General features: G+C 43.4%; 1 protein-coding gene across 1 annotated transcript in view; it reads right to left on the bottom strand.

The window, feature by feature from the left end:
• Positions 1 to 4683: 4683 nt before the first annotated feature.
• Kat2b (lysine acetyltransferase 2B) overlaps positions 4684 to 21429 on the bottom strand; it is a 105459-nt gene continuing 88713 nt past the window's right edge. Inside the window, exons 12-18 of the mRNA XM_032900827.1 lie at positions 17082 to 17192; positions 16400 to 16543; positions 13247 to 13361; positions 11375 to 11411; positions 11110 to 11173; positions 10923 to 11007; positions 4684 to 6708 (exon numbers count right to left, since the gene is read on the bottom strand). Of these exons, the coding sequence (XP_032756718.1) occupies positions 6515 to 6708; positions 10923 to 11007; positions 11110 to 11173; positions 11375 to 11411; positions 13247 to 13361; positions 16400 to 16543; positions 17082 to 17192 (750 nt within the window). The 3' untranslated portion in view covers positions 4684 to 6514. The remainder of the gene's footprint in view (positions 6709 to 10922; positions 11008 to 11109; positions 11174 to 11374; positions 11412 to 13246; positions 13362 to 16399; positions 16544 to 17081; positions 17193 to 21429) is intronic.

Raw genomic sequence — 21429 nt, 5'->3', positions numbered from 1 at the left:
TCACCACATGAAAGAACACACAACACAATAACCTCTGATCTAATTGATAAGATATAATTGTCCACCTAGACATACAAAGCCCTGTACACACATCCATCTGTTAAGAATATTCATAACAGCTTGTAAATGTGCAGAGAGGAATCTTAACATCCACCTCCATGTTCTCATGGCCGCTCTCCTCCTCCTCCTCTCACTCCAGTCCCTCCTCTCTCAAACTTTTCTCCCACCCATCCTTCCTTTTTGTCCATTGACAGGCCTCGTTCTATCGAGTACCTGCCTTCACCTGCATAATGACATCATCCTACACCAGTTATTTGTTATTTTAAAAGTTACAGCTTCAGTAAATATTCTGTAGTTCTCCAGGGCCTGCTATAAAGACCAGGCTCCTCCTCAGCAAGGTGTTCCATGAAGTCCAGCCAGGGCCTCCAGCATTTGACATATTTATACATTGATCACTTACCTCAGATTCCCTGGTATTCTGTTCCTTCTCTAGTAACAGTCTTGAAAGCTGGCCTTTAACTGTTCTAGTTTGTTACAACATACAAGGTATTAAGAGGGCGATTCTACACATGTAACAAACAAATGGAGAGAATTAAATTGTATTCCAACTTTACACTTCTAGAAAAGATGGAGAGCTGTAGCTTAAAGGAAGATTCATTAGGTGTGCTACTCAGTGGTGTCAGCATCAATCCTCTTCAGTAATTGATCAATAAGGGGTATCTGCCAGAGATATAGAGCAGTAGAGTATGTGTGAGACCCAGACTACTATACCAAAAGAGGAAAACTAGCATGAGGATGAATATGTGTAATTTATAATAAGCCGAGACCTATAGAGGAGTGGGAGACAGTAAGCAGTAGGACTCAAGCCAGTGAGGTGGCTCGATAACAGCGCTTGCTACTAAAAGGCTTGGTGATTCGGTTCAGGTCTTAATTTCAGTAGGCAAAAGCATGAGCCAGGAGGATCTAAGCTTTAGACCAGCCTATACCATATAACGCAGCGCTGTCTCAAGGAAAGATAAATATTGCTACCCATGGATGGTCTAGATTCCAAAGAATACACATTTTATGGCTTCATGAAATGAAAGACCAGACCGGGCTCATCTATGAACTAAAAAGGGCCATGAGGGAATTTTCATTAGTCTCTTTTAGAGTTATCGATACTGGGTCAGATATAGCTCTCAAAAGTTATCAAAGCATTAAGTCAGTGAGATGGTATAGCAGGGGAAGGGGCTTGCTGCCAAGCTTAATGACCGGAGTTTGATCCACTAGAATAGTGGTTCTCACCTCCCTTATGCTGCCGCCCTTCATTACAGTTCCTCCTGTTTTTGTTGCTGCTTCATAATTGTGATTTTGCTGCTGTTACGAGTCATAGTGTAAAACATCTGTGTTTCCCAGTGGTCTTTGGGGGGGGAGGGGTCGAAACTTACAGGTTGAGAGCCACTGCATGAGCAGCTTCCATTTAAGGCCTCAAGAGGAAGAATGTGAGATGGCCACCAAGGGGGATGTGTGATGGGGACAAATAAGAGTTGTCAGATTGGAGAGATGGCTCTGCTCTTCCAGAGGTCCTGAGTTCAAATCCCAGTAACCACATGGTGGCTCACAACCATCTGTAATAATATCTGATGCCCTCTTCTGGTGTGTCTGAAGACAGCTACAGTGTATATAATAAATCTTTTTAAATGACAGTTTTGAAATCACAAGGGAGACTGCTTCTTAACTTTGTCCCAGAGAGCTGCAGGAAGGGTTGGCCTGATTCAGCCTTTAAGATCTAGCCAAAAGGAGTGAATTAATGTCTTAACGTATAGTTCACCCTGAGGAACCATGAATTTATAAGACTTACTTATTGAGCATGTGTAAGGGGTTAAGAGCCAAGGGTGTGTATCTCTAAAAGCAGGTGCACTGAGAAGATCTGCACTCAGGGATCATAGCTGCACAAATGAAGGCCTTTCCACTAGCTTTCCCGGAGTATGGTACTTCCCATGATGGCTGGCTGACTGGGTCTTCCCCAGAGCAGCCCTTAAGGGACCAACCGGGGCTAGAAGAGTCCTCAGGATGATTGTAGTAAGTGGTAAGTTAGACATGTAGAACTAAGCATCAGGTCTGGGCTGGAGAGAGCTCACTGGCTGTTCTAGATGATCGAGGTTCAGTTCTCAGAACCAAGATAGAAGCTTATGGACATCTATAATTCCAGTGCCAGGGGATTCGATGCCTTTGTCCACATAGGCACTACATGCACGTATGTACATACAAGACATATATGGACGCCAGACACAAATCTCATTAAAAGATTGAAAAGTATTACACTCTAAATTCAACTTTACCTGTTTATCCAACATAAACATAGTAAGTACTATCATCAGAAGCCCTAAGATTCGAGGAGAGGCAATGATTCTGGTTACTCCTGTCACCATACACCCTACACACACCCTGCACACAAATGCAGAATCATACTATGCTTTCTTCTTGACGTCACTGGGGTGGTACACATCCATAATTCCAAAACTTCAGAGGCTGAGGCAGGACAATGAATCTTAGGACAAGTGAACTAGTTCTAAACAAGTGTTCCGAGAGACTTAAAAAAAATATATTCAACCAATTCTCATACCTCAAATAAAAACTTGGACTGATTTCAGTATTCCAAAGTCAACAGATTGTTTTTCTCTTGGACATTTTTACTTGTCTCGAGGAGACTCTGGTTAGATGGAGAGCTCAGAACAATACAGAAAGGCCAAGGCCTGCAACCAGTCTTACAGTCTCTTAAGTTAAAGGGGGTGCCTCAGCCTCTAAACAGTTACAGGCGGTTAACTTGTCCACAGCACCTTGGTCTAATAGTTTATGTGCTTAGATTCTGTAACCAAGAATGGGAAAAACACTGTCATTTGACCCTTTCTTCTAATAAATGTAGCCACTTTAGGGTAGCTGCTTGTTTCATTTTTCTTTTGTTTTGAGACAGGGTCTCTCTGAAACCCTGGGTATCCTGGAATTCTATGTAGAGCAGGCTGCCCTCACAGAGATCTACCTCCCAAACCCCGAGACTAAAGGCCTGTACCATCACTCCTGGCTACATGTAGCTTTTTAAATTACTGTCTGTGTAATGAAAAGTTGAGGTAGGGGGCAAAAGATTGTTCAGCCTGTAAAAGCAACTTGATGCCAACTCTGACAGCCAGAGTTCACAGCCCAGAACTGGTACTCACATAGAAGGTAAATAACCTTGAGGGGGTGATTCATATGTAAAGTATTTGCTGTGAAAATGACTTGACCTGAACAGGAATTCCCCACTGTTGTGGTTTGCCCTGGAGTTATCTGTATTTTGATGCTAATTCCCAAGCACCGCTGCCTAGTCTTGTACTGAGGACTCTGGTGACTTCATCAGAATCTTCTCCCCATTTAATTTGTAAAATAAAGGTGAGTGAGGGAGATTGAGCAGGGGAAGGGAAGTTGGAGGAGAGGAGGAAGATGGAGCTGAAGCACATGACATGGAGAAACCAGAAGTTATGAGGGATTTCACAGCCGGGGAATAGGATAGTGTAGAGGTAGATCTGCCCAATCTAGGTGCGAGCTTGTACTCGTATTGAGTTTCTCTTTGCACGGGCATATTCGGGTTGGAGAGGCTACTGCAACACCCTACCTCACCCCGTGCCAGAAACTGGAGATTATTGGTTAACCTAATTGGTAAGCCTAGGTTCAGGGAGAGACCCTCCCTCAAGATGAGGTAAGAGTGATTGAGGAAGACACTCAGCATCATGCACTGGATAGATTCACAAAAATAGAATTTTCTTTTTTTTTTACTATAAATGTATAGGTGGGTAAGTTAGCTCATGTATAAGAAGACATCCAACATGTCTCCCCCAGCCTGTCTCCCCCAAATGTTCCTTACTTGGGAGAAACTCAACTAAGCATACTTGTAGTTTGAACATGGGTGGACATGATCATGTGTACCTCTCCTCTCCCTGGCACGGTGGGAACGAACCCAGGGTTTTGAGCATGCTAGGGTTCTACCGGGGTCCCTAAAGCCTGCCTGTCATACCATTGCTTTTGATGTTACAGAAGGCTTAAAGGGCAAATCCCTGCTTCTGGCTAAGGAAATCATCGAACATCAATCACAGCTACTGGGTCCTCTCACCCAGGTCGGATGTAAGTGCTTGACCTGCAGTTTTGAGGATGGTAGATGTTTTAAAAATGACATGTTTGCCCTCTCCCCATCCCTCTGAAAGATATTAAGTGGAAATGATAATAGTTTTTTTCTTTTAAACTTCAACATCATTTATGTGAGTGAAATTTTTTCAGTGGCAGTGGTGTAGTGAATGACACAGACAAGTGTCTTCCTTCTGACATTCCAGCAGGCTGGATGTTTTTAGCTTATTTTTAATTATGTGTACATGTGTGCATGAGTATGGGTGCCTTAGAGTATAGAGGATGGTGTGGATCTGGAGCTGGAATGACAGGCAGCTATGAGCCATCAGATGTGGGTGCCTTATACCTTCTGGAAGTGCGCTTAATGGCAAACTGTCTCTCTTGCCCCACAAGGAGAGTTTCTTTACTTTGTTTTGTTTTGTTTATAAAACTTCTACAACTGTGGCAACTGTGGACATACTCACAAAAGCTCAAGCACTAAGGATGAAGAGCAATCGATACTCATACCAGCTGACACACTATTAGGAAAATAAAACAGAACACCAGACAGAGCTTTTCAAAATATAATTTAAAACTATTTTGTACCAGTACAATATATTAATTTTACAAATGTAAAGTTTTTGTCGGCCATTAAAGCATTTGCAAAAACCACATTCTACTTCTGCTTTATTGCACAATATCTATAAGAAAATATTAATTTTAAATTAGAAAACATAAAAATGCTTTCAATATAGAAGAGACCATCTGATTTTAAAGACAATACTCTTTAAGAATGTCTAACAAACTTTCACAGGATACCAAGCTGGACAGACGCTTCCGCAAGATTGGTACAAAGCTGTTTTAAACCAGTCTGAGATCCTTAATGCGACCTGTATTATCATTCTTCATTAAGAGTCTAGACACCACTCAAAGTGTTCCTTACACTTCCAAATGTTGAGGCAGCTTCAGTGTGATCTTCGGTGAACACGCTGAACATGTGACCTGCCATCCGTGTCAGAAGCAGCACTCGATAGCAATGCCAGGATATTTCCCTTCAAGCACACTCCCTCTGCGAGCTGTTTTTAATGACTGTTAGTGACCCAATATAATTTATGCTGATAGAAAACATACATTAAATACATTTTTAAAACCTCAGCCTTTACAAAAAAAAAATCAGTTTATAAATTTGCATCATAAAAATTAGTGTCGAAACCACTAAGGTGGCCTTCGTTTAATATGGTTGTATATTAGTTGGTTTTCCCAGAGTCGGGGTGGCAAGGGTCCCACTTCTCTATGTAGTGTAATTAGGACACAAATCCAGGCACTAAGCTGGAGTCCCAAGACAAATTGGTTAATGAGTTTGTACAGAGAACGTTAGTGGGATAGAAGCCTGGACCAATGAAACAATGCAGGTGTTAAAATACTGGCCTAAACTTCGGTGAGAATTCAGTTCACCTCAGACAAACATAAATCCGGAAGTACAAATGGGAAATGTTCACATAGACACTGTTGATGGGGTTAAATGTACCAGAAAATACAAAGAATCCTTACATATTGGAGCAAGGCTCCCCTGGGTTCATGTGTAGGCCACATGTCTTAACATTGACTCAACCTTGAATGTTTTCAAATTGACACCTTTGTGGCCTGGCGACAGATCTTTTAGAAGTTGGGCCCTGCACAAGCAAAGTCAAATATGAGATGGACACATATCTGCCAAGAATTATTAAATAGTGGTTGTGCATTCTCAAGTCTGTAATAGGTAGACAGAATGATCAAAGCCCCGGGAGCTTATAAAAGTCCCTTCCTTAGGAGTCAAAGCAGCTGCTATTATGGAAGCTGCATTTTTCAGAACTGCTCAAAGCACCTCATCTAGACGAGTGTTTTAAAAATATATACTTATAAAAAGTCTACAGTGAGACTTCAAACACCACACAGTTCATTCACCGCACAGGTGTATCATGGACCCTTAAAGTCCTTCAAAATAAAATAAACTCTCATGTTCCATTAGAAAAAAATGGAGACATTCATGGTCAAAATTTTCTCTAGATTCCCCCAAATCTTGGTACTGTGTGCAATTTCCTCACATACAGGTTTTGAGGAAGCCCCTGATCATCTACCATGCAATAGTCAGCTACTGGACATGCCAGAGAAAAATTACATGATAGTAGTAAATAGATTAAAATCTATTCCACAAAATTAAAAAAAAAAATCTATGATTTCCATTTAAATATGTCTCTGAAAAGCTAAAAGGAGGTTTTGTTTGTTTTTCAAAAGTGCTAATTATTACAAGTCTCTTGTAATACACATGATGTACAATTTAAAAAAAAAAAACAAAAGCAAACAAAAACCTAAATAACCTGCTTTAGGCACACTGCTGTTGTGTATCTAAGGGAAAAAGAAATCACTTGTCAATCAACCCTGCTTCCTTAATTTTACTGAAGAAGAACTTCTCCAGGACGCTGGCGCACTTGTAGTACTCGCTCTCGGGGGGGTTGTACTCCTTGCAGTTGGTGAACACTCGCTGTAAGTCTGCCATGAATAACTTCTTAGACACATAGTACCTGTTCCTGAGGCGTTCACTCATGGTTTTCAGATCTGCACAGGAAAGAGCAGCATTAGCCACTGTTGACTCCGCCCTCTCAGCAACTGACAAAGGGGACTTGGGAAGAGATCTACACTCTTGATTTGCTTACATTTTTATCGCTCGGAGGCCATATTAAGGAGAAATTCTTAGGACTAAGCAAAACCAATTCGTAAGTATTCTTCTGAAAAGGATGTCTTTATAACACTGCATAGACGCTAGCATTAAGAGGAGCATCAGTAGTTGTCCACTCCCATCTCTTGCTGTACACCAGGAGTCTAAGAGTGGAATACTCATGGATGCTGAGTGGGGCAGGCAGAACACTAGCACAGAATCATTGATCACTAAAAATATCAAGCTGAGCTCAGCTTACAGTTGTTCTTGTGTGATACAAAGAAAGAAATGAATAACATTTGCAAATACATCAGTGACCTGCACACATATAATACTAAAAGTAAAACAATTGACCTTTGGTTGAAGGTCCATCAATGAAGTCAAAATGACCAACTTTACCAAATAAAGTTCTTATTTATTATTACTTCATTGTATAGGTATTTTGTTTCTGTGTATGTCTATATGCCTGGTGCTCTCTGAGGTCAGAAGAGGACATAGAATCCCCTAGAACTAGAATTAAAGAAGGTTGTAATCAACTACATGGATGCTGGGAATCAAACCTAGATCCTCCCGAAGAGCAGCCAGTACTCTTAAGTGCTGAACTATTGCTCTAGCCAAAAATAATCTATTTCCCCTCACTAAAATTAATAGGGCATTTTGTACCTGTAGGGGACCTGACTTTGATTTCCAATACCTCTGTGGGACAAGGAAGGAGGAAGGAATCTGGGCCTCTGGGTAAGGTGACTGACCAATCTTACCTAAGACTGCTACAAATAGAGTGTCCATAATGTTCTAGAAAACTAAGCTTGTAGGAGGTAAATCAAAGTAAAATACAAAAAGAAGGAAACATGAGGGAAGCCAGCATCCAGGAAGCTGAAGCAAAAGGACTGAGTGTGCGGCTTACCCAGTGATATTCCACCTCAAAATAACAAGTGAAAACGGGATGAAACATGCACAGAGGTGATCTGATACAGGGTGGAGAGCTGGAGAGGTGGCTGGGGATGAGAGCACCAGCTTGCCAAGGACAAAGGTTTAGTCCCAGCACCCACAAATGGCTCACAACCATAACTCCAGTTCTGGGAGATCCAATGACCCTTTTATAACCTCTGCAGGTGCATGGTGCATATATACGCATGTTGACAAACACTTTACACACAAATTTAAAAAAAAAAAAATAGAACTGCATGTAGTGGCAGACTGTTAATCCCAGTACTCAGGAGGCAGAGGCAGATAGATGTTTGAATTCAAGGCAAGCTTGGTCCACAAAGAGAGTTCTAGGATAGCCAGGACTATCCAGAGAAAGCCTATCTTGAAACACACACACACACACACACACACACACACACACACACACACACCTTTTTTTAAAAAAAAAGCCAAGATGTTGATTCAAAGCTTTTCAAACTTTTTCTTGGAATGGGACTGATTGTAAATTCAAAGGGTTGCTAGCAGACACAAAGCTAGACGCAGCAGGCTTCTACCTTCCCAAGTAAGTATAACTGGTCCCTCCCTCTTCTCCACACTTGCTTAAAAAGAGATAGTCTTTCTTCTTGCAGACATCTTAGACTCTGAATTGACGAGAAAAAAAAAGGGGGTGTGTGTGAAATAAATATGGATGGCTGATGAGATGGGCGCCAATCCTGGTGCAAACCACATGACGGAAGAAGAGAACTGACCACTGCAAGGTGTCCTCTGACCTCCACACATGTGCCATGGTGCTCATGTACACACACACACACACACACACACACACACACACACACACACACACACACACACACAATGTTAAATACAAAGAAACATGGAACCATAGTAAATTATTCTCCTTCCCTTTCCTCTACCTCCCAACCTGGGAACTCTATGTAAGCAGAGAAACACGTTAGGAAAAGTCGTACGTTAGTACCAAAGTACCCTGTATCTGTCCCTGAGACAAGTTAGACTCCATCCATATGGGAGGAGAAGTTTTAGGATATGAAGGAAAGAGAAGGGGTACTTTCAAAAAAAAATACAAAGGCAACAGGGACAGTGTTGACATGGTGTGACAGTCCTGTCTCATACCAGGAAAGGATTAGACATTTCACATCCCAAGGAAATAATGTTACTCCACTCTTACAAAGCGTAGGTGAATGTTTTAGTTAATTTTGTCTAGGCACATCTCCCAGGCTTCATCGGTCTTACCCAGTGGAGTGAGTTTTCTCCTCAGCTGTGCACACAAGTATACCTGACTAGAGACGCTCATAGCCCTCTCAAGCGGAAACAAGCAAGACCTGTCCCTAGACAGTGATTACACTGACTGGGAAGATCCGATAGCTCTGCCAGTGCGCTGGGGGATGGATGCTGAGAAAGGAATTACTCTCACTAAGCTCAACAGCGCTCAGAGAGAACAAGAAGGAGGTTGAGAGGGTGTGGAGAGGTGACTCAGAAGTTAAGAGTTCTTATCGTTCTTGCACGCCAACCAGAGTTCAAATCCCAGCACCTACAGCAATAGGTTCCAAACTGTAAGAAATGCAGTCTCCAGGGGATCTGCCTGGGTACCAATGTGTGTGTGTGTGTGTGTGTGTGTGTGTACATGACATGGACTGCCATGAAGAGAGACACTGGAGGCAGTGAGTCCCCAGTTCTTCCTCCCTCACTCTGACACTGGGAACAGGTCACAAGAAAAAAGAGGGCAGACATATCCTCTGGCTTTTGCTTCAGCTCTCTGTCACAGCATGCTGACAAGCTGATTTAAGTGAGGATTCTGAGTCGATTGTTCCTGTATCCCAGCACAGGTAAAGCCCACGTTCTGTAATTCTATATGCCAGAAGCATATTTTGTAGTTTTTTGGATTTGGAAAGAGATTAAATTAGAAATATACAGAAGCCGGTAAAATGCAGCACAAAGCTAATGACTCCAGTTTGAATCCACAAAGCTGTTATCTCCCCTTTGCGTGTGTGCTACGATACTTGACTTCGAACGCACACACCACACACAGACACAACAATACAGTTTTAGAAAAATATTTTAAAGGAAATATACATATGGCATCCACAATCTGGAAAAATCATTTACTATAGTTTTTCCCACCATAAGGGAGCTTAATCTACCCTTATACTGTTAGCTTCAAAACTTCTTTAAAATAAAAATTGTGGCTAAGCATATTGACACACACCCTTAATCCCAGCATTGGGAAATTGAATCAGGTGGAATGCTGTAAGTTTGAGGCCAGCCTGGTCTACATAATGAGCTCCAGGTCAGCCAGGGTTAATAGAGGGGTCCTGACTTGAAAGGGGAATAAGGAGATGGGGGAGGGGGAGAAAGAGACAAAAATCCTTTATGTATACAGTGTGGTGGTTTGAATGGCTTTCACAGGCTTGTATATTTAAATGCTTAGTCACTGGGAATGGTGCTATTTTAAAGGATTAGAAGGATTAGGAGGAGTAGCCTTGTTGGAAGAAGTGTGTCAATTGGCAGGAGGCTTTAGGGTTCCAAAAACCCATAAGAGGCCCAGTCTCTCCCTCTGCCTATGAATCAAGATACAGCTGTAAACTACTGCTCTAATGCCTGCCTGCATGTCACCATGCTTCCACATGATGGTGATCTAACATCTAACTGTTGTCTTTTCCTAGAAATAGAACAGTGACTAAGACATGGGCATTCTGCCTGCATGTATGTCTACATACAATCCCCTGGGACTGGAGTTACAAACAGTTGTGAGGCACCACATGGGTTCTGGAGATCAAACCCAGTCTTTTACAAGAGCAGCCAGTGTTATTGACTACTGAGCCATCTCTCCAACCCTCTATCTTGAACAATCCTTAAAAATAAGAACACCTTTTGGCAGACTCAAGCCATGTAAGAAAGGTAAAAACATGCTTTCTTTTCGTCAGAAACCCAGCAGGCAGCTATAGTCCAATTGTCAGTTTGTAATCCAGAACTGCCTACAAGCAGATCCCTACCTGCACTCCACAGCTGAAAATGCACAGATGTCCCTGACCACCACCCACTTCCCTCTCACATATCCCGCTCAACACACACTCAACGTCACAGAAGACAAGTCCTCCTTAGGCAACATTGGTCTCCCACACTACCATCCAGTTCTATATCTATACTGAAAAAACTGCAGTAGCCTTACCCATGGGGAACCTTATAACTTCATAATATCCCGGAGCTTCTGTTCGCTTCACTGGTTCCATGAAGGGCCAAGCGCTTTGATGGCTCTTGAGTAAAAGAAAGGGGGAAGAAAAGCTTTCTCATTATTAGGAATGTCAAATGGGAAATCCCTTCAAAATAAGATCATGAGGTAGGACAGGCACACCCACCTTCACCTGCTGCAGGATGTTCTTGAGGGTGCTGTAAAGCTGCTCAGGGTCCTTGGGCTCTTTACTTGAAAGAACAGAGAGCAAGGAGAGAGGATTAGTGTTCTGCTCCCACCCCCTTCACCGCTCAGCTCAGCCTCACAGGTCCCAGCCTAGGAACTGAAGCCCACCAACTGCTGTGCACCAAGGCCATCACTTGGCCCTTTTCCTCTAACACGCTGGAAGGGGAAAGCACTTCCATTAACATCCTCTAGCCCAGTCTGCTTACCTTTTCTCTTTTCCACTTGGTTTCCAGCCTGTCTCTCCTATATGTCAACAAAATTAAACACTAAATGAGAACTGCTTTGGGTCAAGAGAATAACACACTACTTATCAAAAGCATCATACATGACAGCCACATCTCAATAAATGTCTGTTGGGGAGACACACTGCAATCAGTGGCATATACTTTCTTTCTCACACAGCTTACAACATAAAAGGTTTTCCCAGCCTGGCGGCTGTATTAACGCCTTCTGTTCTCTTGATTCAGTCGTTTCTTCTGTAGTGCTCAGTATTGAAGCCAATACACACACCACCACTGAGGCAAGGACTGTATCCCTGAGCTTCTGTCTCAGCTAGTTAGTGTCTATTAAGGCAAGAGCTCCAGCTCTTCAAGAGAAAGAAGAAAGGGAAAGAAGAAAACAGTACTACTCTTTTAAACTGAAGCCCTGTGTCTTCAGTTGCCCTGCACAAAAGCACGGCTATTATTTTAACTCAGGACAATATTCTGCTCGCTGTTTTCTTTGGCCAAGCCCCTGCTTGCAATGCACATCTGGTTTTCAGAGACCTGGTATCTAGGGCGTCTAGATTTGACTTCTTCCCTTATCCTTAAAATGTCGCTTTATCCCTCCCTCGGTTTACCTACCTACACAGTAGAACTATAGAAACTAGGTGTGGTTAGCCCTTGTGACATTAGCTGATATTAATAACAATTTAAAAAAAAAAAAAGAAGTCCAAATATTTGACAAAAGAGGAAAAAGTAATAAATCAGGAACAAATAAAATAAAAACAGAAAAATACCTGGCACCACTAGGCATTGAACAATGGAGCAATTACTCAGTCATTAACAGTGACTACACAGGGACGTGAGACCTGAGGGTCAGCATCGAGAGCTCTGAGGTAGGGCAGATGCAATGAAACAGGCATCCTCTCTTTTCTAGAAAATTTTAGTTGTCTGTGTGTGTCCGCTGGAGGCAGGGAAGTGCTGAGTCATTGTAAGAACTTAGATTCAAAGCAAATAAGATTGCCAAACAATAATTGATAGCTTCTAATCTGCAAACCCTAGTCATTCTGTATGGTTCAACCCAATACAGTTCAATTTTCGGGAATACAAAAGAATTCTTAAAATAAAAACGTGAAACAACTGATGTGACCCCCATCACTCTTGGAGAGGGCGGAAGAAGAGAAGTCAGGCAATGTGCTCATGCAGGTCACAGTGCCACCAAGGCAGGCTGTCCACAGCAGGTCATTTGGAGAGCAGAACGGTTTACTTCCTGTTCTGACCTTCTGCGTGATAATTTTACAACCATTTGAAGAGCAGTTCCTCTATTTGTAAATATAAAAATCCACGCTACTTAATACATATTCCTGTTGCTAAGCGTGGTGTGCAAGTGCCAGACTGAATAAAGTATGGATATTAATAACTTTTTTTAAAGGTACACTGTCTGGGTTGACTTAGGAAGAAAAGGACATCAGAAACTCTTTTTATGATTGCCTTCCCCAGCCCCGCCCCAGCCCCAGCCCCTGCCCCTTCCCTTGCCCCTGCACCTTCCCCTGCCCCTGCCCCTGCCCCTGCCCCTGCCCCTGCTCCTGCCCCTGCCCCTGCCCCTACCCCAGCCCCAGATAATGTCTCTCTCTTGGCTCAGCCTCCACACTACATCCTCCTGCCTGAGTCTCCCGGTGCTCGGATCACAGGGGAACTCCTCCACAACCAGCTTGCTGCCCACTTCAAAGACCAGAGACACCACACATGGAAAAGGAGACAGGCAAAAGCTTTTCAAAAGACTGCACTCTGAAATCACTTCAAACATATCTCACAGGAGCAACAGGAAAGTTTGCTTTTTCTTTAAAAAAAAAAAAAAAAATAGTGTCTTATACATACTGATTCCAGGAATGCTTTCTATAGGAATCTGCCTAACTCCATCTTTGAAACATGAAAGTCCAGGGTAGACTTTTCGTATCTGAGCTTGTTTCCTTTCAATAAGCTTTTTAATGATCTGAAAAACATGGGGGAAAGTGTGGTTAGTCAAAGAAGCCACAGCACAGACCAGGACAAGTCAGATAAACCAAAGACGATGTGCCTGGTGCTGTACATATTTTAATAGGACGAAAAGGGAAGGAAGGCAGAGTACACACTACGGGTAAGCAACAGAAGGGCTGTGAGGCCAGTGACGTGGCACAATGGGTAAAGAGGACTACCACCAAGTCCAAAGGCCTGAGAGTTCAATCCCTGGGACCCCACATAGTGAAAGGAGAGCACCATCCCCAGGAAGTTGTTATCTGGCCTTCACACATACATAGGTATGTGAGTGCCTTCACATAGGTGGTACATGCGTGTATGTGCGTGTGCGTGTGCGTGCGCATGCGTGTACACCTACACATCCCACATAAATAAATACAATACACAAAGTTTAAATATATCTTTTAAAAGAAGTATTTTTTAATACCATGCCCATCTAGTAACATTCACCCAGCCCCTTGCCACTAAGGAAAAAACCATCAGAGAGAAGGAAGGAATGGGGCCGGTTAGAGAGGTTAGCAGGGGCCCCTCTAGGCCCAGCCTCTTGTCTCACATATGGACTGAGATATAAGAATCACACTCCACAACAACCTATTCACAGGCATGCACACAAGCAGCCATACGCCTCCCTGCCTATCACCTTTTCTCCCACTCTTTCTACATGGTCCTGTCCACTCTGTGTCCTTCTTCTTCTGTGCTGGACATGGACCTGATCTTTGTTCATCATCACCCCAGTGCACACAGGTAGTCTATGAAGCTATCGCACCTGTAGAGATGTCTCTCTCCACCTTCAGCTGATTTGGATCAAGCATGCATTCCTGGACTAAAAGAATTCTCAGTGTGCATCGCTCATTCCGTACTCAATGGGCTCTCCACAAGTGGAGTCTCACATTTTAGACAATTTTGGATTTTCTCATTAAAAATGCTCTATCAGTAAGTCAATAGAAATATTGAAGAAGCAAAAAAAAACAGATCCTAAAATACTTGGGTCAGGAGCATTTTGGATAAGAGATGCTTAGCCTGTCCCTACAAGAAAATACTTCCTTTATCGTGGCATGGTTGCAGCTCTCTTTTAACAATCTAGTTCACAACACTGAGAATAAGGCTGAGGGTACAACCCCAAAGGCTCAGAGAACATCAAAGATGAGAGGGCATGGGGAATGCAAGGGCCAGAAGGCAGGGAGGAATGTTGTGAAGGGAAGGCTGCTCAGGACACAGACCACTGATACAAAACGTATGCACGTGAACACACAGCAGCAGTGACTCATTACCTGCAGAGAGTTAAAACTTGCCTCACTGAGAGGGTAAGAATTCCAGATGCCACCCCCTTAGACAAGAAGCTAATGGGACTGATGGCTTCAGAGGGAGAGTCACTTTTCTTTGTAAGTGTGGCCATTGATAGGTTGTCAGCGCCTCAGTGGATGACCCCATGCATGGGCACCTCAGTGGATGACCCCATGCATGGGTGTGCATGGGTGTGCATGGGCGGCACTAACTAAAATTAGTGATTCAGGGGTTATTTTTTAAGATATAAAGTTGGGAGTCATATGGATGATATATTGATGCTGGGGGGAGGAGCAGAAGGTTGATATGAGCAAGATACGTTGTATATGTGTGGGGGGAAAAAGCTAGGTTAATACTCCAAACACTCGTCCATTCAATGGTGTGTGTGCGAAAAGATCAGAGCCAAAAAGGGTAAAAGAGAAAGGGGGGAGCCAAGAGGAACAGAAAAGAGGAGAAGAGAAAGACTTGCCTTTTTAAAAAAATGAAAAAAATCTAGCCATATGAAATAGCTCCGCGCTTCCAGCTTTCCTCTACATAGTAGGAGTGAACAGACCATTCTAATGGGGACCTGCAGACCTCCTCGGGACTCTAATTCTACTAGGGGGTGGACCGTTGGTGAAGGGAAGACTACAGAGTGAGCAGCTGTCAGCACAGTGCCAGCGCCAACTGATTAGCAGTCATCGATGCACCAAAGAGCTGTCACGTCTAGACCTGCTCATTAGACTCTAAAGGACAGTGAGGGAAGGTGACTCTTCAAAGAGGCAGGCCAGAGACATCTGCTGCATTAGGAATCCCCCACAGCCCAGTCTGGAACTCCGTATCGGGCAGACATCTTTGACCATGCAACAAAAGTATTTTGATTTTCTAACTTAGAACAAAATACCTTTTGTTCTTCTACAACAGCACCTGCCTGACCCACTTTAAATAAAACACTCAGTGAGTGACCACTGTCAGTAGGCATTATGTAAGCTGTTATTTGGGTCATATCTAGTACGCAAAAGAACTGGGATTAAGGATCTTAGTAGAAAGCAGACGGGTTTTAAGGCAAATGTTCCTCTTCAGTAACTCGTCAGGGAAGAACACAGCAGATCAAGTAACAGGAATACTGGATGAAATGGATGTCACCCGCATCCCAGCTCCCGGTTCATGGTCCTGGCTATTCCAGAGTTCATTCACTTCATGAACAACCCTGTAGACTCTCTAGTATGCCATTCTGCCTTCTAAGTGTGCCTATCTGGAGCCTTCTCCCGCATTCCCTCTTTTTGTTTACAAACTGAAAGGATGGCATATCGATACAGATAATAAACCAGTTGTTACCTGGCAGGATAAGGCGACAGAGCCTGCAGTGTAAGAGAGAGGAACAGATACTAGAAGAAATGTCTCTGTGGTATAAATAATCAAATCCAAGTGGGTGGGTGAGGCTAATGCTGTAGAAGTTCAAAAACACAGAACCTGAAAGAACGCCATTTGCCTGAGAGACAGGGAACAGGGTATTGTGAGGCAGAGGCTAAAGCATGAGCAATGGCCCTGGAGGGTCCTCTTGGCAATGAGAGCGAAGAGATAAGACTGCAATAGGCCCTAATGAAGTTAAGTCAACTGTATACACGCTATATTTTACACAATTAACAAGCACACACACACATATGCAGGGTCGGGGAGAAGGGTTAGCGGCCAGGTAAAATGCAGCCTTCCCCAAGGCTGGCCTGGGCACAACAGGAATCGGCAGCTCACCTCCTTCTGCTTCTTAATGATGACCGAGAACTCTGTGTATGGGATCTGAGGGTTCAGTTCACACCCCATCAAAGTGGCTCCTTCATAATCCTTGATGTAGCCAACATATTTGGTTTTAGGTATTTTGATTTCTTTGGAGAAACCCTACAAGGCAAATCCATTCATTCATTAGGATGCTGTGCATAGTGCCATTCAACTGACTGCTAAGTGTTGGCTCCAGGCCAAGCCTGGTGCCAGGGATTAAAGGGAACCCTCTTCCCAGCACCGTTGCCCTGCTCTGAACAGCAGCCACACTGAGAGGCCCCTGATGAACAAAACCATCAAAAATTCAAACAGTGCCAACAGGAAGCAAATTTAAATGTAAAAGTGTCTGGGAGTGTGTACACCACCAATCCCAGCAGGAGGGATGTAACTCAAGAGCAGAATAAGACCAAGCTCCTAAGACGGTGCAGACTTTGTCAGAAAGGAACGTTTCAGAAGGAAATCAAATCAATTTCCCTTTTTTAATTTTTAAAAGAGCTTCAAATTCAGTGAGTGACCCTGTCTCTAAACAGTAAGGCAGAAAGATGTCTGGCTTTGGCCATCAAAAGTGCACAAACATGTGCATGCACCTGGACACACACGTGTACATGCACACATGCACACACACAGTCTGAGAGCACACGCTCCACTGGGGACCGACCTGCTTCTTGAAGTAGCCGATGGCATACTCATCTGCGTACGTGAGGAAGTTGAGGATCTCGTGCTTTATGTGATATTCTTTGAGATGGTTCATCAAGTGGGTTCCATAGCCCTGGTGGAGGTAAAGATACTCAAGAAAAGAAATTCCTAAAGACATGGCAGAAAATGGTAGTTTGTAGTTTTAAATATTTTACCAACCAGAGTCTTTCTTGAAAGGTCTATTTCTTGCATGTCTGAATTTTGAAAAAGAATCACAAACTAAGCCATTCAAAATCTGTGGTTCAAGACAAGACCATCACTGGCAAACACTAGCTCCTGGTTCTTTGAAAATAACACAGTCAGGCTCCAAACTCAGTCCTACAATGTTTCCTGCTGATGCCAGATGTTTGCAGAGTGAGTGCTGATGGTGAGTTTAATCTTGAAAGTATTTGAAAAGCTGAGATGAAAGGAGGGCGGCAGATGAATGGTGCTGATCTCATTAGCATATCTGCGGTATGTAAATGAGCCATGCAGGTCTTCACTGGGTACTGTGTGTACTGAGCTAGGCATTTACCTGTTCCAGGCACCAACAACCCTTCTAGCAACTGCATCACAGACACAGGACTTCCAGCTTGGTTTATCAGACCAAGAAAAACCTGAGAAACCCAGAATCCGAGTCAGCAAAAAAACAGTGGAAACAAAAAAACTGTGAACAACATTGAATAAATGACTGGGTTAATATATGAAAACAGGCCCAGTGTTGTGGTGTGTACCTGTGAAGGTGGTTCTCAAAATGCTGAGCTGGGAGGACCTAGATTTGATAAATAAGGCTAAATAAAAAAAAAAAACCTGTCTCAAATTTTTAAAAATGAGAGTTGGGGCATGAGGTTGTACAAATGTATGAAAGTCTCAAAGAATTAATAAAGTATTTTTTAAATTAAAATATTAATTTTAAAAGTGAAAACTGAGAGCTGGGTGGTGGTGCATCCAGAGGTCAGTGACCACCCACAAAAGACAGAAAAAACCTCACAGAATCGCAGCACAGAACACAGGATCTGACCCTCACTCCTGTTTACTTCCACTTCCCAAGCCTCAAACCCAGCAGTATCGAGAGTGGGGAACCCCTTAGCAGTCGCAGCACTTCTCCAAGACCTTCTCCAGCATGCCTGGCTACTATCAGGCGGGGTGCTCTGTCCCATAAAAGTCAGCAGCAACAACTCCCTTTCCTGGATGGTGTTCTTCCCGTCATGTCACCCAAGGACATTTCCCCTATACACACCACAATACCAAGGCACTGTGAGTTTGGATATACTGTGAATAGAAAAACAAGTGGAATATGTCTCATGGAAGAATTCATAGTGACACGGGGAAGAGAGGAAACACAGTTATACAACGGACCTGCACTATTCTGCACGGTAGCTATCTAGTGTCAGCTGGACGGTGCTAGAAGCACGAAATGTCCATCAGCAAAAAATGTGGACAGACACCTTAAATACAAAGTATAAACATTTAACTTTACTTGTTTTTACTTTACTTTGCAATATGACTCCTAGAATTCTTTATTTTATTTGTCCACTTATTGAGTGTTTTGAAACAGGCTAGCCTGGAACTTATAGAGATCCACCTGCCTCTGCCTCTGTCTCTGCCTCTGCCTCTCTGCCTCTTCCTCTCTGCCTCTGCCTCTGCATCTGCCTCTGCCTCTCTGTCTCTCTGTATCTGCCGCTGCCTCTGCGCTTTGTCTTCCTACCGCTACCTCTGCCTCTGCCTCTGCCTCTGCCTCTGCCTCTCTGCCTCGGCCTCTCTGCCTCTGTCTCTCTGCCTAGGCCTCTCTGCCTCTGCTCTGTCTCTCTGTCTCTCAGTCTCACTGTCTCTGCCTCTCTTCCTCTGCCTCTGCCTCTCTGCCTCTGCCTCCGCCTCTCTCTGCTGGACTCAAAGGTGTGAGCCACCACACTTGATTTAGAAAAGGAATTATATGTGAAACTCCTATTTCTGTTGTACAGCATGGATCCAGAACAGTGTCTTTGTCATGTGTAAAAGGAGAAGAGATAGAAATGACTAAGTTAGGCATTTAAAAAGAGTGTGTCAAGGACTGGGGCTAGATGGCTCAGTGGTTAAGAACACTGGTTGCTCTTCCAGAGGTCCTCTGTTTAATTCCCAGAACATGCATAGGAAGACCAAGAATGAAAAATGGATGGCACACACACACACACACACACCAGGATCCGCATGATCCAACAGAGAAGCCACAATATCCCCAAACCCCCCAAAACACACAAAAGTTCAGCATGCCCCAGAAGCTCAACATGTTTATTGTATGGAGTTGGTCAGGGAGGAGGAGGGTGAACTATTGCATACAACTGAACAAGGAGACAGGTTTAGCTAACCTCAGCAGGAACAGTCTCTGGAGAGCGGTCTTCAGGCTGAAAATATTAAGGCAATGGTTCTCAACCTTCCTAATGGTGTGACCCTTTAATAGAGTTCCTCATGTTGCGATGACCCTCAACTGTAAAATGTTCATTGCTACTTTATGACTATAATTTTGCTACTGTTATGAATCATAATATCAGTAACTGTTTTCTGATGGTCTTAGGAGGCCCCATAAAAGGGTGGTACAACCCCTGTGCCCCAAAAGGATTTGAGAACCACTGTATTAAGGGAAGAAAACACTGGTGGACATTTTCTGCCCATGCTATCAAAATCTGCACAAGGACCAGCTATATTACTGGGCTTTAACCTTTTCCCATGAGTCGAGGGTAGGGTCCTTGACATGGTGGGTTGTAGCAGCAGCACCCACTTGATCAGGACTTCCCACACTCAGGGCTTGCTCCATTCCTCACACGTATATAAGCAATAGAAACTCCTGAGAGACACCTCAGACCACCTGAAGCACCTGGAAAGGGCACTGTCCAGGTAGTCAAGCTGCCTGCAGCCTGTGCAGTGTGCTCCAGATTACCAGCTTTTCGGGGCTCTCACTCACACTGGGGTGAGCCTTGGGTAATACGTTGTCTATGAATCATTTCTGCTCCTGTAAGTAACTCCTCGATACTCCAAAAATAAACAACGAAAAAAGCCAAAAAACTAACAAACAAAACAGAACATTTTCCTCCTTGTTATTCTTACTGAGTCTGCTATGTTTGGCCTCTTTCCTTCTAGTTTTTAGAAAATTACATGGTCTGTGCTGTGACAGGGTGGGGAAATGCCCTTCTGGAAGTCATGACAGAGTTCCCCACCAGGGTTAAGGTGTCCTTAGTTTCCCTCTGGAAGCCTGAAAAATGCCTATGTCCACCTTAATCAACTCTTCCAAATTAAGTGCTTGGCACAGCCATCTTTAAAACAAATGCCCAAATTACGAGCTACTGGTGTGTCTTCCTAGGCAAGGTTTCTCTCTGCATATGCCAAATTAAGCTTTCTTTAAGTAAGGTCCTAAATTCTGTACTTTGGGAGACGTCTGGACATCTCTCATGTAGGGGGAGGAAGACGACAAAGACAGCAAGAGCAGCATTTAAGGGCATCTTGACAGAACCCTTGGGAAAGCACAGGGTAGTCCCTATCTAATTTGAGTCTTTCCTTTCCACAGACAAATTATGAGGTCTGCGTCTGCATCTGCAATTTGATGCTGAGTGTCAAGAGACAAAGCTAAAAAACTTCCTTGTCCCAGGAGGCAGAAGTGGGACTCCATGAGTTCTAAGCCAGCCTGGTTCACACCAAGGTTTCATGGCGACTACAACTACACAGTGAGACTCTGTCTAAAAGAGAGAAAAAAAAAAAAAGCTCAAATAAACAAAACATGAAGAGCTATATTTACAGCTATAATCCCCCAGCAGTCTAGAAATTAATACAAGAATACTAAATTCAAGGCCAGCCTGACCTACATAAAGAGTTTCAGAGAGCAGGAGCTACAAAGTGAGACCTCACAGCCATAAAGAAAGAGAGAAATAGAAGCAGTAGGACCAGGAGTTTGAGGCCACTATATAGCAAATATGAGACCACCATAAATCCCATAAGACTTTTTGTCTTTAAAGGGGAAAGGATGGGGGAGGGGTGTTGAACAGTACAAGAAAGCAAAAGTACCCAAACCTAACCACACTTTAAACAGAAAAAGAATTTCTTCCAGTGACTTATTTTGGGGTTTTGTAAATGGCAGTCCTTCTTCGAATCTGAAAGAGCTAATAGACTCCTTAGCCCTGCACTGCCCAGCACAGAAGCCAACAGCCTCTTGTGCCCACTGAGTTCTTGAGTGTGGCCAGTGCAAACTGGGCGGGGCAGGCTGTGGGTGTAAACTACACCTCGGTTTCAAAGCCTTAGCGCAGAGAATGTAGACGATGTTGACAATTCCTCAGAATGCTGAATTTTAAGTTCAGTGAAATATA

This window comes from Rattus rattus, chromosome 4 (assembly GCF_011064425.1).
Source record: "Rattus rattus isolate New Zealand chromosome 4, Rrattus_CSIRO_v1, whole genome shotgun sequence".
In the NCBI taxonomy this organism is placed as follows: domain Eukaryota; kingdom Metazoa; phylum Chordata; class Mammalia; order Rodentia; family Muridae; genus Rattus; species Rattus rattus.
This window is presented reverse-complemented; position numbering and strand designations above follow the sequence as displayed.